Genomic DNA, 13,067 nt, shown 5'->3' with positions numbered 1-13,067 from the left:
GAATTGGTTCGGTAGCATCAAAAGATCACAAGAATCAGAAAATACCACTGAAAAAGCTCCGTCACGTGAAATACCATCGAAAGATGTAAGCGTTAACCGAAATTAACATTCCGTCACGTTCAGTCAATTTTAGGGTAACCACCGTCATCTCCACCCGCACGAGCATGCGCTGTGATGCGCCCTTCTTCCTCCTCCGTCCATTTGTTGCCCATGCTCGTCAGCTGTGAGCAGTGTCGCCTCACCGCGCCACCGTCCGCACGCCCGCGAGCACCGTGCCGCACCGCCATCCACATGTTGTCCGCGAGGAGCTGGAGGTCGCCGGAGTCGAGGAACCACGTGGTACTCTAGGGATGCTATGCTGCACGCGCTACTCGCTCCAACTCCTCCAACCCCATCCCTCCTTCCCCGGTGGCGCCACCTGCTCTTGCTCATGCTCATGTTCCTCGCCTTCTTCCCCCTCCGACAACCAGCACCAGAGGCTCCATCCGCCAGCCGCCCTATCCCCAGCTACTTCCCGTTCCACCCCGCCACTCACCCACACGCCTGACTATGACGAAGATGGCACCTCCGATGACACCCTCCTGACGCTCCTCCGCGCCCACGACACCGATGCCGCCTACAGACTCTTCTCCTCGAAGCCTTCTGCCCTCCCTTCCTCCCCCACCACGGCCTCTCGCCTCCTCGTGCAGCTCTCCTTCAATTCCAACGGCCCCAATACGTTCTCCCAAGCCCGCGGCGCCCTCGAGATCCTCCGCGCCCGCGGCTCCCTCGACCTCCTCACGCCAACTCCCTCTCCCTCACGGCCGCGGCCGCGGCCGCCGCCCGCTCCCGCGACGCCCGCCTCGCCCACTCCCTCCTCCTCTACATGCTCCGTTAGGGCCTCCCCCCCCTGACCGACGCGCGTACACCACCGCCGTCGCCCGCCTCACGCCGCCCACCAAGGCGCTCCGCCTCTTCGATGTCGTCCTCCGCCACCTCCACCGCGCGCCACTAGAGCTCGTCTACCCCTCCTGCCTCCCCGACGCGGCCGCATTCAACGCAGTGCTCAGCACCTGCGCCGACGCCGAGGACTGCCGTCGATTCCGGTAGCTGTTCGATGCAATGAGCGAATGGAGCGCCGCCGCCGATGCGCTCACCTACAATGTCATCATCAAGATGTGCACGCGCGCCAGCCGAAAGGACCTCGTCGCGCGCGTGCTTGAGTGCATGCTCTCCTCCGGCCTCGCCCCTTGCGCCACCACTTTCCACTCCCTCGTCGCCTCGTTCGTCGGCTTCGGTGACATCACCGCAGCGGAGAGGATCGCGCAGGCGATGTGGGAAGAGCGCAAAGACATATGCTCACTGCTCAGGGTTGTCGCTATGGATTGCGCCGGTGCGACTGACGTCGAGGAGGGTGCCGCGCTGCTGGACGACATTGTTGCCGGGGCCAAACAGGGACAGGGCTCAGATAAGGTGCCGCTGCTCCCCAAGGCTTATCCGCCCAACGCCAGGGTGTACACCACGTTGATGAAGGGATACATGAACGCAGGCCGCGTCGACGATGTCGTGGCCGTGCTGCGCGCGATGCGGCAAGAGGCGCTGACGGTACCCGCAAGCCGGCCAGACCATGTGACTTACACGACGGTGATATCAACGCTTGTCGGTGCGGGCGATGTGGCGCGCGCGCACGCGCGTGCTAGGCGAGATGGCCGTCGCCGGAGTTCCAGCCAACTGTGTCACCTACAACGTCCTACTCAAGGGGTACTGCCAGCAGCTACAGATCGGCAAGGCCAGGGAGCTCTTTTAGGAGATGGTGACGGACGCCGGCATCTAGCCCGGCGTGGTGACATACAACACCCTCATGGACGGGTGCGTGCTCAGCGACGACAGCGCGGGCGCGCTAGCCTTCTTCAATGAGATGCGGTCATGGAGCATCGCGCTGTCCACGGTGAGCTACACGACGCTGATGAAGGCGTTCGCTGTGTCGGGGCAGCCCAAGGTGGCGCACAAGGTGTTCGAGGAGATGGAGCGGGACCCCAGGGTGACGATGGACAGGGCGGCGTGGAACATGCTCGTGGAGGGGTACTGCCAGCTAGGGCTGGTGGAGACGGCGAAGCAGGTGGTAGAGGATGAAGGAACGCGGCGTGCAGCCGGAGGTGGTGACGTACGGCAGCCTGGCGAAGGGCATCGCGATGGCGCGCAAGCCAGGGGAGGCGCTGGTGCTCTGGAACGAGGTGAAGGAGCGGTGCCTGGAGGAGGCCGACGAGGAGCTGCTGGGGGCGCTGGCGGACGTGTGCGTGAGGGCGGCCTTCTTCAAGAAGGCGCTAGAGACTCGAGGAAGGAAGGATGGGGTTGGAGGAGCTGGAGCGAGTAGCGCGTGCAGCATACCACGTGGTTCCTCGACTATGGCGACCTCCAGCTCCTCGCGGATGACATGTGGATGGCGGTGCAGCACGGTGCTCGTGGGCGTGCGGATGGCGGCGCGGTGAGGTGACACTGCTCACAACTGGAGAGCATGGGGCAGCAAATGGACGGAGGAGGAAGAAGGGCGCATCACAACGCATGCTCGTGCGGGTGGAGATGACGGCCGTTACCCCAAAATTGACTGAACGTGATGAAATGCTAATTTCGGTTAACGCTTACATCTTTCGATGGTATTTCACGTGACGGAGCTTTTTCGGTGATATTTTCCGATTCTTGTGATCTTTTGATGCTACAGAACCAATTCTCCCTAATGATTAATGTAGTGCCATATTACTATTTGTGAGTTGTATATCAATAAACTAATTATTAATGGAAATATAGCCAAAAGATAAAAGATGTATATCTCTTCGCTTGCTTGAAGATTTTATCGAAACCCACCAACTTTTCTAAAGCTACTTTGTGTTTGAGAAGGACATGCTTGCGAGGAAAGAGCTGTTGTTGTTTCTACCGGGCGCCCATGAGCTATACATCAATAAATTTGTGACTCGGAGGGGAAGATCAAAATAGATGACTCACTTATGTGAGGTAATACTATGATATTCAAGGGGAATGTGTAGTGCGTGTTTGAGAGAGCCCAGTAGATGCTTGGAGAGTTTGGTACGGCGCAGGATGTTAGTGATTAACTAAGCACTACTGGACGGGCGCTGATGAGATGTGGTAATGCGGAGTACGCACATAACGCGGGTCAAGGGCCGGGGCCGAGCCGTGTCCCTCTAAAGCCTCATCCCTTGATTTGACAAGCCCTACTTCTGCACTAATCGCTTATAATTTTATATATTCTCATTTGGATTTTGGAAGTTTGGACTTCGAGAATTGGATGGGTAGGCTGGGCACTTGGCAGAACAGCACAATTGCAAGAATGCAGGGAATTTCAAGTTCCTGCTAGTGTGTTACTGCTTTTAGAATACTAATATGAAAAATAGTTAAACGTATCCACGTATCGGTGCGTATCCATATCCGACCAATACTGATAGTTGTATCCGTATCCTTGCTGCATAGACGAAAGCAACCTATATTGTCTATGTTTGATCACGCAGCGCTGTGTTGTGGTCCCAAAGGACCTAATATACAAGAAAGGGTACACACAAATACAAGAAACATCCTACGCCAGAAGGAAAATACAATGCTACAATAATGCAATACAGTTAGAACAGAGCAGTGAAAAAAAAAATCTAAGGCAACATACCGTTAACGAAACTGTAGCACAGCGACTAACAAACTAGCTGTAACTCTGTAAGACTATAACAATAGCAAGCACCAAAACAAACATAGAGTCAAACAGAATAAGTAATAACAAGGCTCAACGCATTATCCCCTGCTCTGCTGTTCATCACTCTTACCATCATCGATTGCTTAATGCCAGCGTTTTGCAAGCAGCAGGTTACTCAGACTCATAGCCAGTAAGAATAAGGAGTTCGATGGCCAATAATATACTATCGATATAATCAATAATAGTAATAATTAAAAAGAGCTCAAGTAACTGCCTGCGGATGTCGTTGGCGATGACTGCGACGGGGTCCTCCGGCGGAGCAGCGTTGATGTCAAGCTCAACTGCACCCAGCTTCCAGCGGGTGGAGCGAGCGCCACGCCTCTCGCACTCAGGGCAGATCCAGTCCTCGTTCGCAGCGGCGCGGGGCCGCCGCGCGCCAGGGGGGCCGGGTGGCGGGGGCGGGGGGAGGAGAGGCGGCCAGACGCGGACGCAGCTGGGATGGAACCCCCTTTCACACGCGTCGCAGACCAAGGTTCCCCCCAGAATCTCCGGGAGGCCGCAGGACGAGCAGGGGGGCAGCGGGTTGCCACAGCCCGCCTCCCCCGGGTGAGGCGCCGGCGGCGGCAGAGGGAGCAGCGGCAGCCCAAGACAAGGGAGCAAACCGGCGGGCACGTTCCCTATGGGCCCAAAGGGAGTATTCCTCAGCTCGAGGGGGCGGTGGAACCGAAGCACCACATCGAGCGCCTCCTGCTGGAGCCGCGCCTGTTGGTTGGGCGCACCCAGGGGCAGCTGCGGCGGCAGCAGAGGAGGAAGCTGCTGCGGCGGCGGTGGCGGAGGCAGCGGCAGCGGGGCTTGGACCGGCGGAGCCAACTGCCGCGGCGGCGACGGGGCCTGCGCCGGCGGGGTGTCGCTCGGCGGCGGCGACGGGGCCTCGTTGAGGTCGATGACGAGATGCGGCGGGCGATCCATACCGGAATGGGGATCGGGCTCGCGCTCAGGCCAGGTTGAGGGCGCTCGGCATGGCCTCGAGAGGAGGAGGTGGGTGGGGAGCGTGAGGGGAGCGGGGGGGTTTGGAGCGAGAACGGCGAGAGAGAGCTGCACGAGCAAAGCGACGCTGGGGTTAAGGAAGGGGGGCGATTCGGACGGGAGCGCAGCGCCCTCCAGGTGCCCGGAGGAAACGGAAGGGAAAGGACAGTGCGTGCGTGACTGGAGGAGCCAGCCTGGTGCTGTGCGTGTTCGGGAGAGCGCAGCGGATGCCAGGAGGGTTGGTGTGGGGCTGCACGTCAGTGACTCACGCGGCTCTTTTGGCTGGACGGGATGCGGTGACGCGGAGCAGAGGCACGCGAGGGGCATGCCGAGGGTCGAGGGCCGGGGCCGGGCCGGGTCCGCGCGGCGCCTGTTTTTCTGGCTTTGTCCTAGGTGCAGGTTCGTTGCATGTCAAGACAAAGATGGTTAGGCCCTTGGACGGGTTATTATTTCCTATTCTCCTTCCATCACTGAACTTGTGAGAAAGAAAGCTGTATTAACCAATTTTTCTAGAATTTAATTACATTATTATTAGTATAAACAAAATGCTTAAAATCAAGATCTGCTTATTTTTGTGTGACAATTTTTAACTGGATGTCACGTGACTCGTATAAAATAGGATGGTATTAAGTGACTACTTACAAAGGAGAACTAAAAATTTGTAGTTATTTGTATGGCAATATTTGTTTTTATGATTCTGTCATGAACATGCACAGTGAGGTAATTTTCTTGTTGAGCCCTTCATAAATAATGATTAGGGAGAATTGGTTCGGTAGCATCAAAAGATCACAAGAATCAGAAAATACCACTGAAAAAGCTCCGTCACGTGAAATACCATCGAAAGATGTAAGCGTTAACCGAAATTAACATTCCGTCACGTTCAGTCAATTTTAGGGTAACCACCGTCATCTCCACCCGCACGAGCATGCGCTGTGATGCGCCCTTCTTCCTCCTCCGTCCATTTGTTGCCCATGCTCGTCAGCTGTGAGCAGTGTCGCCTCACCGCGCCACCGTCCGCACGCCCGCGAGCACCGTGCCGCACCGCCATCCACATGTTGTCCGCGAGGAGCTGGAGGTCGCCGGAGTCGAGGAACCACGTGGTACTCTAGGGATGCTATGCTGCACGCGCTACTCGCTCCAACTCCTCCAACCCCATCCCTCCTTCCCCGGTGGCGCCACCTGCTCTTGCTCATGCTCATGTTCCTCGCCTTCTTCCCCCTCCGACAACCAGCACCAGAGGCTCCATCCGCCAGCCGCCCTATCCCCAGCTACTTCCCGTTCCACCCCGCCACTCACCCACACGCCTGACTATGACGAAGATGGCACCTCCGATGACACCCTCCTGACGCTCCTCCGCGCCCACGACACCGATGCCGCCTACAGACTCTTCTCCTCGAAGCCTTCTGCCCTCCCTTCCTCCCCCACCACGGCCTCTCGCCTCCTCGTGCAGCTCTCCTTCAATTCCAACGGCCCCAATACGTTCTCCCAAGCCCGCGGCGCCCTCGAGATCCTCCGCGCCCGCGGCTCCCTCGACCTCCTCACGCCAACTCCCTCTCCCTCACGGCCGCGGCCGCGGCCGCCGCCCGCTCCCGCGACGCCCGCCTCGCCCACTCCCTCCTCCTCTACATGCTCCGTTAGGGCCTCCCCCCCCTGACCGACGCGCGTACACCACCGCCGTCGCCCGCCTCACGCCGCCCACCAAGGCGCTCCGCCTCTTCGATGTCGTCCTCCGCCACCTCCACCGCGCGCCACTAGAGCTCGTCTACCCCTCCTGCCTCCCCGACGCGGCCGCATTCAACGCAGTGCTCAGCACCTGCGCCGACGCCGAGGACTGCCGTCGATTCCGGTAGCTGTTCGATGCAATGAGCGAATGGAGCGCCGCCGCCGATGCGCTCACCTACAATGTCATCATCAAGATGTGCACGCGCGCCAGCCGAAAGGACCTCGTCGCGCGCGTGCTTGAGTGCATGCTCTCCTCCGGCCTCGCCCCTTGCGCCACCACTTTCCACTCCCTCGTCGCCTCGTTCGTCGGCTTCGGTGACATCACCGCAGCGGAGAGGATCGCGCAGGCGATGTGGGAAGAGCGCAAAGACATATGCTCACTGCTCAGGGTTGTCGCTATGGATTGCGCCGGTGCGACTGACGTCGAGGAGGGTGCCGCGCTGCTGGACGACATTGTTGCCGGGGCCAAACAGGGACAGGGCTCAGATAAGGTGCCGCTGCTCCCCAAGGCTTATCCGCCCAACGCCAGGGTGTACACCACGTTGATGAAGGGATACATGAACGCAGGCCGCGTCGACGATGTCGTGGCCGTGCTGCGCGCGATGCGGCAAGAGGCGCTGACGGTACCCGCAAGCCGGCCAGACCATGTGACTTACACGACGGTGATATCAACGCTTGTCGGTGCGGGCGATGTGGCGCGCGCGCACGCGCGTGCTAGGCGAGATGGCCGTCGCCGGAGTTCCAGCCAACTGTGTCACCTACAACGTCCTACTCAAGGGGTACTGCCAGCAGCTACAGATCGGCAAGGCCAGGGAGCTCTTTTAGGAGATGGTGACGGACGCCGGCATCTAGCCCGGCGTGGTGACATACAACACCCTCATGGACGGGTGCGTGCTCAGCGACGACAGCGCGGGCGCGCTAGCCTTCTTCAATGAGATGCGGTCATGGAGCATCGCGCTGTCCACGGTGAGCTACACGACGCTGATGAAGGCGTTCGCTGTGTCGGGGCAGCCCAAGGTGGCGCACAAGGTGTTCGAGGAGATGGAGCGGGACCCCAGGGTGACGATGGACAGGGCGGCGTGGAACATGCTCGTGGAGGGGTACTGCCAGCTAGGGCTGGTGGAGACGGCGAAGCAGGTGGTAGAGGATGAAGGAACGCGGCGTGCAGCCGGAGGTGGTGACGTACGGCAGCCTGGCGAAGGGCATCGCGATGGCGCGCAAGCCAGGGGAGGCGCTGGTGCTCTGGAACGAGGTGAAGGAGCGGTGCCTGGAGGAGGCCGACGAGGAGCTGCTGGGGGCGCTGGCGGACGTGTGCGTGAGGGCGGCCTTCTTCAAGAAGGCGCTAGAGACTCGAGGAAGGAAGGATGGGGTTGGAGGAGCTGGAGCGAGTAGCGCGTGCAGCATACCACGTGGTTCCTCGACTATGGCGACCTCCAGCTCCTCGCGGATGACATGTGGATGGCGGTGCAGCACGGTGCTCGTGGGCGTGCGGATGGCGGCGCGGTGAGGTGACACTGCTCACAACTGGAGAGCATGGGGCAGCAAATGGACGGAGGAGGAAGAAGGGCGCATCACAACGCATGCTCGTGCGGGTGGAGATGACGGCCGTTACCCCAAAATTGACTGAACGTGATGAAATGCTAATTTCGGTTAACGCTTACATCTTTCGATGGTATTTCACGTGACGGAGCTTTTTCGGTGATATTTTCCGATTCTTGTGATCTTTTGATGCTACAGAACCAATTCTCCCTAATGATTAATGTAGTGCCATATTACTATTTGTGAGTTGTATATCAATAAACTAATTATTAATGGAAATATAGCCAAAAGATAAAAGATGTATATCTCTTCGCTTGCTTGAAGATTTTATCGAAACCCACCAACTTTTCTAAAGCTACTTTGTGTTTGAGAAGGACATGCTTGCGAGGAAAGAGCTGTTGTTGTTTCTACCGGGCGCCCATGAGCTATACATCAATAAATTTGTGACTCGGAGGGGAAGATCAAAATAGATGACTCACTTATGTGAGGTAATACTATGATATTCAAGGGGAATGTGTAGTGCGTGTTTGAGAGAGCCCAGTAGATGCTTGGAGAGTTTGGTACGGCGCAGGATGTTAGTGATTAACTAAGCACTACTGGACGGGCGCTGATGAGATGTGGTAATGCGGAGTACGCACATAACGCGGGTCAAGGGCCGGGGCCGAGCCGTGTCCCTCTGCGCGGTGCTTGTGTCTGGCTTTATCCAGGTCCACATAGGTTTGTTGCACGTCAAGACAAAAATGGTTAGGCACTTAGGCTGGTTATTATCTCCTTCGATCGCTGAACTTATGAGAAAGAAAGCTAGATCAACCAAATTTCATAGAATTTAAATACATTCTTATTATTATAAACAAAATGTTTAAAATCAAAATCTGCTTATTTTTGTGTTAATTTTTTAACTCGATGTCCTGCGTATAAAATAGGATGGTATTAAGTAGTGGCTGCTTATAAAGGAGAACTAAAAATTTGTAGTTATTTATATAGCTATATTTGTTTTATGATTCCGTCATGAACATACATAGTGAGGTAATTTTCTTGTTGAACCCTTCATAAATAATGATTAATGTAGTGCCATATTACTAGTTGCGAGTTGTATATCAATAAACTAATTTCTTAATGGAAATATAGCCAAAAGATAAAAGATGTATATCTCTTTGCTTGCTTGAAGATTTTATCGATAGTATCCAAATTTTCTAAAGATATTTTGTTGTTGAGAAGGACGTGCTTTGTGAGGAAAGAGCTGTTGCAGTTTCTACTAGGCACTCATGAGCTGTACATCAATAAATTAGTGACTCAGGAGGAGAAGATACAAAATAGATTGAGTCACTTATGTGAGAAAATACAATGAGATTCAAGGGGAACGTGAGGCTAGTGTGTGTTTGAGAGATCACAGCAGATGCTTGGAGAGTTGGTTTGGCGCGGGATGTTAGTGATTCACTAGGCACTACTAGATGGACGGTGACGAGATATGGTAATGTGGAGTAGGCACACAACGCGGGTCGAGGGCCGAGGCCGGGCCATGTCCCTCCGCGCGGTGCCTATTTCTGGCTTTGTCCTAGGTCCACACAGGTTTGTTGCACGTCAAGACAAAAATGGTTAGGCACTTAGGCTCGTTATTATCTCCTTCCATCTAAACCGGTGAGAAAAAAGCTAGATTATGACCAATTTTCCTAGAATTTAAATACATTATTATTTGTATAAACAAAATGTTTAAAATCAAGATCTACTTATTTTTGTGTTATAGTTTTTTACAGGATGTCCTGTAACTCATATAAAGTAGGATGGTATTAAGTGGCTACTTACGAAGGAGAACTAAAAATTTGTAGTTATTTATATGGCGATATTTGTTTTATGATTCTGTCATGAGCATACATAGTGAGGTAATTTTCTTGTTGAACCCTTCCATAAATAATGATTAATGTAGTGCCATATTACTAGTTCTGAGTTGTATATCAATAAACTAATTATTAATGAAAATATAGCCAAAAGATAAAAGATGTATATCTCTTTGCTCTTGAAGATTTTATTGAAAGCATCCATATTTTCTAAAGCTATTTTGTTGTTGAGAAGCACGCGCTTTGCGAGGAAAGAGTGTTGCAGTTTATGCCAGGCACTCATAAGTTGTACATCAATAAATTAGTGACACCGAGAGGAAGATACAATATAGATGAGTCACTTATATGAGGAAATACTATGAGATTCAAAGGGAACACGAGGCTAGTTTGTGTTTGAGAGAGCGCAATAGATGCTTGCAGGGTTGGTTTGGCGCAGGATGTTAGTGATTCACTAGGCACTACTGGACAGACGCTGACGAGACGTGGTAGTGCGGAGTAGGCTCACAACGTGGGTCGAGGGCCAGGGCCAGGCCGTGTCCATCCACGTTGTTCCTGTTTTTGGCTTTGTCCTAGGTCCACACATGTTTGTTGGACGTCCAGACAAAAATGGTTAGGCACTTCGGCTAGTTACTATCTCCTTCCATCACTGAACTTGTGAGAAAGAATGCTGGGTTAACCAATTTTCCTAGAATTTAAATAAATTATTATATAGTATAAACCAAATGTTTAAAATTGAGATCCGCTTATTTTTTTGTTACAGTTTTTAACTGGATGTCCTGTAACTCGTATAAAATAGGATGATATTTAGAAGTGGCTACTTGCAAAGGAGAACTAAAAATTTGTAGTTATTTATATGGCGATATTTGTTTTATGATTCTCTCATGAAAACATACATAGTGAGGTAATAACCTTGTTGAACCCTTCATAAATAATGATTAATGTAGTGCCATATTACTAGCTGTAAGTTGCATATCGATAAACTAATTATTAATGGAAATATATAGCTAAAATATAAAAGGTGTATATCTCTTTTGCTTGCTTGAAGATTTTATCGAAAGCATCCAAATTTTCTAAAGCTATACTTTGTTGTTGAGAAGGATACGATTTGCGAGGAAAGAGCTATTGCATTTTCTACCTAGCACTCATGTGTTGTACATCAATAAATTAGTGACTCAAGAGGGGAACATACAAAATAGATGAGTCAGTCATGTGAGGTAATACTATGAAATTCAAGGGGAACGGGAGGTTAGTGTGTTTTCAGAGAGCGCAGCAGATGCTTGGAGAGTTGGTTTGGCGCAGATGTTAGTGATTCACTAGGCACTACTGGACGGAGGCTGACGAGATGTGGTAATATGGAGTAGGCACACAACACGGATCGAGGGCCGGGGCCTTGCCGTGTCCCTCCAAGCGGTGCCTTGGCTTTGTCCTAGGTCCACACATGTTTGTTGCATGTCAAGACAAAAATGGTTAGGCACTTAGGTTGGTTATTATCTCCTTCCATCACTGAACTTGTGAGAAAGAAAGCTGGATTATGACTAATTTTTCTAGAATTTAAAAACATTATTATTTGTATAAACAAAATGTTTAAAATCGAGATCTGCTTTTTTTGTGTTACGGTTTTCAACCGGATGTCCTGTAACGTATAAAATAGAATGGTCTTAAGTGGCTACTTACAAAGTAGAACTAAAAATTTGTAGTTATTTATATGGCGATATATGTTTTATGATTCTGTCATGAACATACATAGTGTGGTAATTTTCTTGTTGAACCCTTCATAAATAATGATTAATGTAGTGTCATATTACTAGTTGTGAGTTGTATATCAATAAACTAATTATTAATGAAAATATAGCCAAAATATAAAAGATGTATATCTCTTTACTTGCATGAAGATTTTATTGAAAGCATCCAAATTTTCTTAAGCTACTTTGTTGTCGAGAAGGACACGCTTTGCAAGGAAAGAGCTGTTGCACTTTCTACCAGGCACCCATGAGCTATACATCAATAAATTAGTGACTCAGGAAGGGAAGATATAAAATAGATGAGTCACTTATGTGAGGAAATATTATGAGATTCAGGGGGACGTGGTGTGTTTGAGAGAGCGCAACAGATGCTTGGAGAGTAGGTTTGGCGCAAGATGTTAGTGATTCACTAGGCATTACTAGACGGACATTGACAAGATGTTGTAATGTGAAGTAGGCACACAATGCGGGTTGAGGGCCGGGGCTAGGCCGTGTCCCTCCGCTCGGTGCCTGTTTCTGGCTTTGTCCTAGGTCCACACAGGTTTGTTGCACGTCAAGACAAAAATGGTTAGGCACTTATTATCTCCTTCCATCACTGAACTTGCGAGAAACAAAGCTGGATTATGACCAATTTTCCTACAATTTAAATACATTCTTATTAGTATAAACAAAATGCTTAAAATTGAGATCCGCTTATTTTTGTGTTACACTTTTTTAATGGATGTCCTGTAACTCCTAATAGGATGGTATTAAGTGGCTACTTACAAAGGAGAACTATAAATTTGTAGTTATTTATATGGCCATATTTGTTCTATGATTGTGTCATGAACATACATAGTAAAGTAATTTTCCTGTTGAACCCTTCATAAATAATGATTAAAGTAGTGCCATATTACTAGTTGTGAGTTGTATATCAATAAACTAATTATTAATGGAAATATAGCCAAAAGATAAAAGATGTATATCTCTTTGCTTGCTTGAAGATTTTATCAAAAGCATCCAATTTTTCTAAAACTACTTTGTTGTTGAGAAGGACGCGCTTTGCGAGCAAAGAGTTGTTGCAGTTTCTACCTGGCACTCATGAGCTATACATCAATAAATTAGTGACTCAGAGGAGAAGATACAAAATAGATGACTCACTTATGTAAGGAAGTACTATGAGATTCAAGGCGAACGCAAGGCTACTGTATGTTTGAGAGTGCGTAGTAGATGCTTGGAGAGTTGGTATGGCGCAGGAATGTTAGTGATTCGGTGGCACTACTGTATGGATGCTGACGAGATGTGGTAATGCGGAGTAGGCACACAATGCGGGTCGAGGGCCAGGGCCAGGCAGTGTCCGTTCGCGTGGTGCCTATTTCTGGCTTTGTCCTAGGTCCACACATGTTTGTTGCTCGTCAAGACAAAAATGATTAGGCACTTCGGCTAGTTATTATCTCTTTCCATCACTGAACTTGTGAGAAAGAAAGCTAGATTAAGCATTTTTTCTAGAATTTAAATACATTCATATTAGTATAAACAACATGTTTAAAT

General features: G+C 51.1%; 1 protein-coding gene and 2 pseudogenes across 1 annotated transcript; 2 read left to right on the top strand and 1 right to left on the bottom strand.

The window, feature by feature from the left end:
• The first annotated feature begins 350 nt into the window (after window positions 1-350).
• Window positions 351-2,468, top strand: LOC136468686 (pentatricopeptide repeat-containing protein At3g09650, chloroplastic-like; annotated as a pseudogene).
• An 826-nt stretch (window positions 2,469-3,294) lies between these two features.
• LOC136475950 (vegetative cell wall protein gp1-like) lies at window positions 3,295-4,928 on the bottom strand. Its single transcript, XM_066473606.1, has one exon. It carries the CDS (start codon window positions 4,640-4,642, stop codon window positions 3,845-3,847), a length of 798 nt encoding a protein of 265 aa, XP_066329703.1. The 5' UTR covers window positions 4,643-4,928; the 3' UTR covers window positions 3,295-3,844.
• Window positions 4,649-11,266, top strand: LOC136468685 (pentatricopeptide repeat-containing protein At3g09650, chloroplastic-like; annotated as a pseudogene).
• The last annotated feature ends 1,801 nt before the right edge of the window (window positions 11,267-13,067 follow it).

Source organism: Miscanthus floridulus, chromosome 8 (assembly GCF_019320115.1).
Source record: "Miscanthus floridulus cultivar M001 chromosome 8, ASM1932011v1, whole genome shotgun sequence".
NCBI lineage: Eukaryota > Viridiplantae > Streptophyta > Magnoliopsida > Poales > Poaceae > Miscanthus > Miscanthus floridulus.
This window is presented reverse-complemented; position numbering and strand designations above follow the sequence as displayed.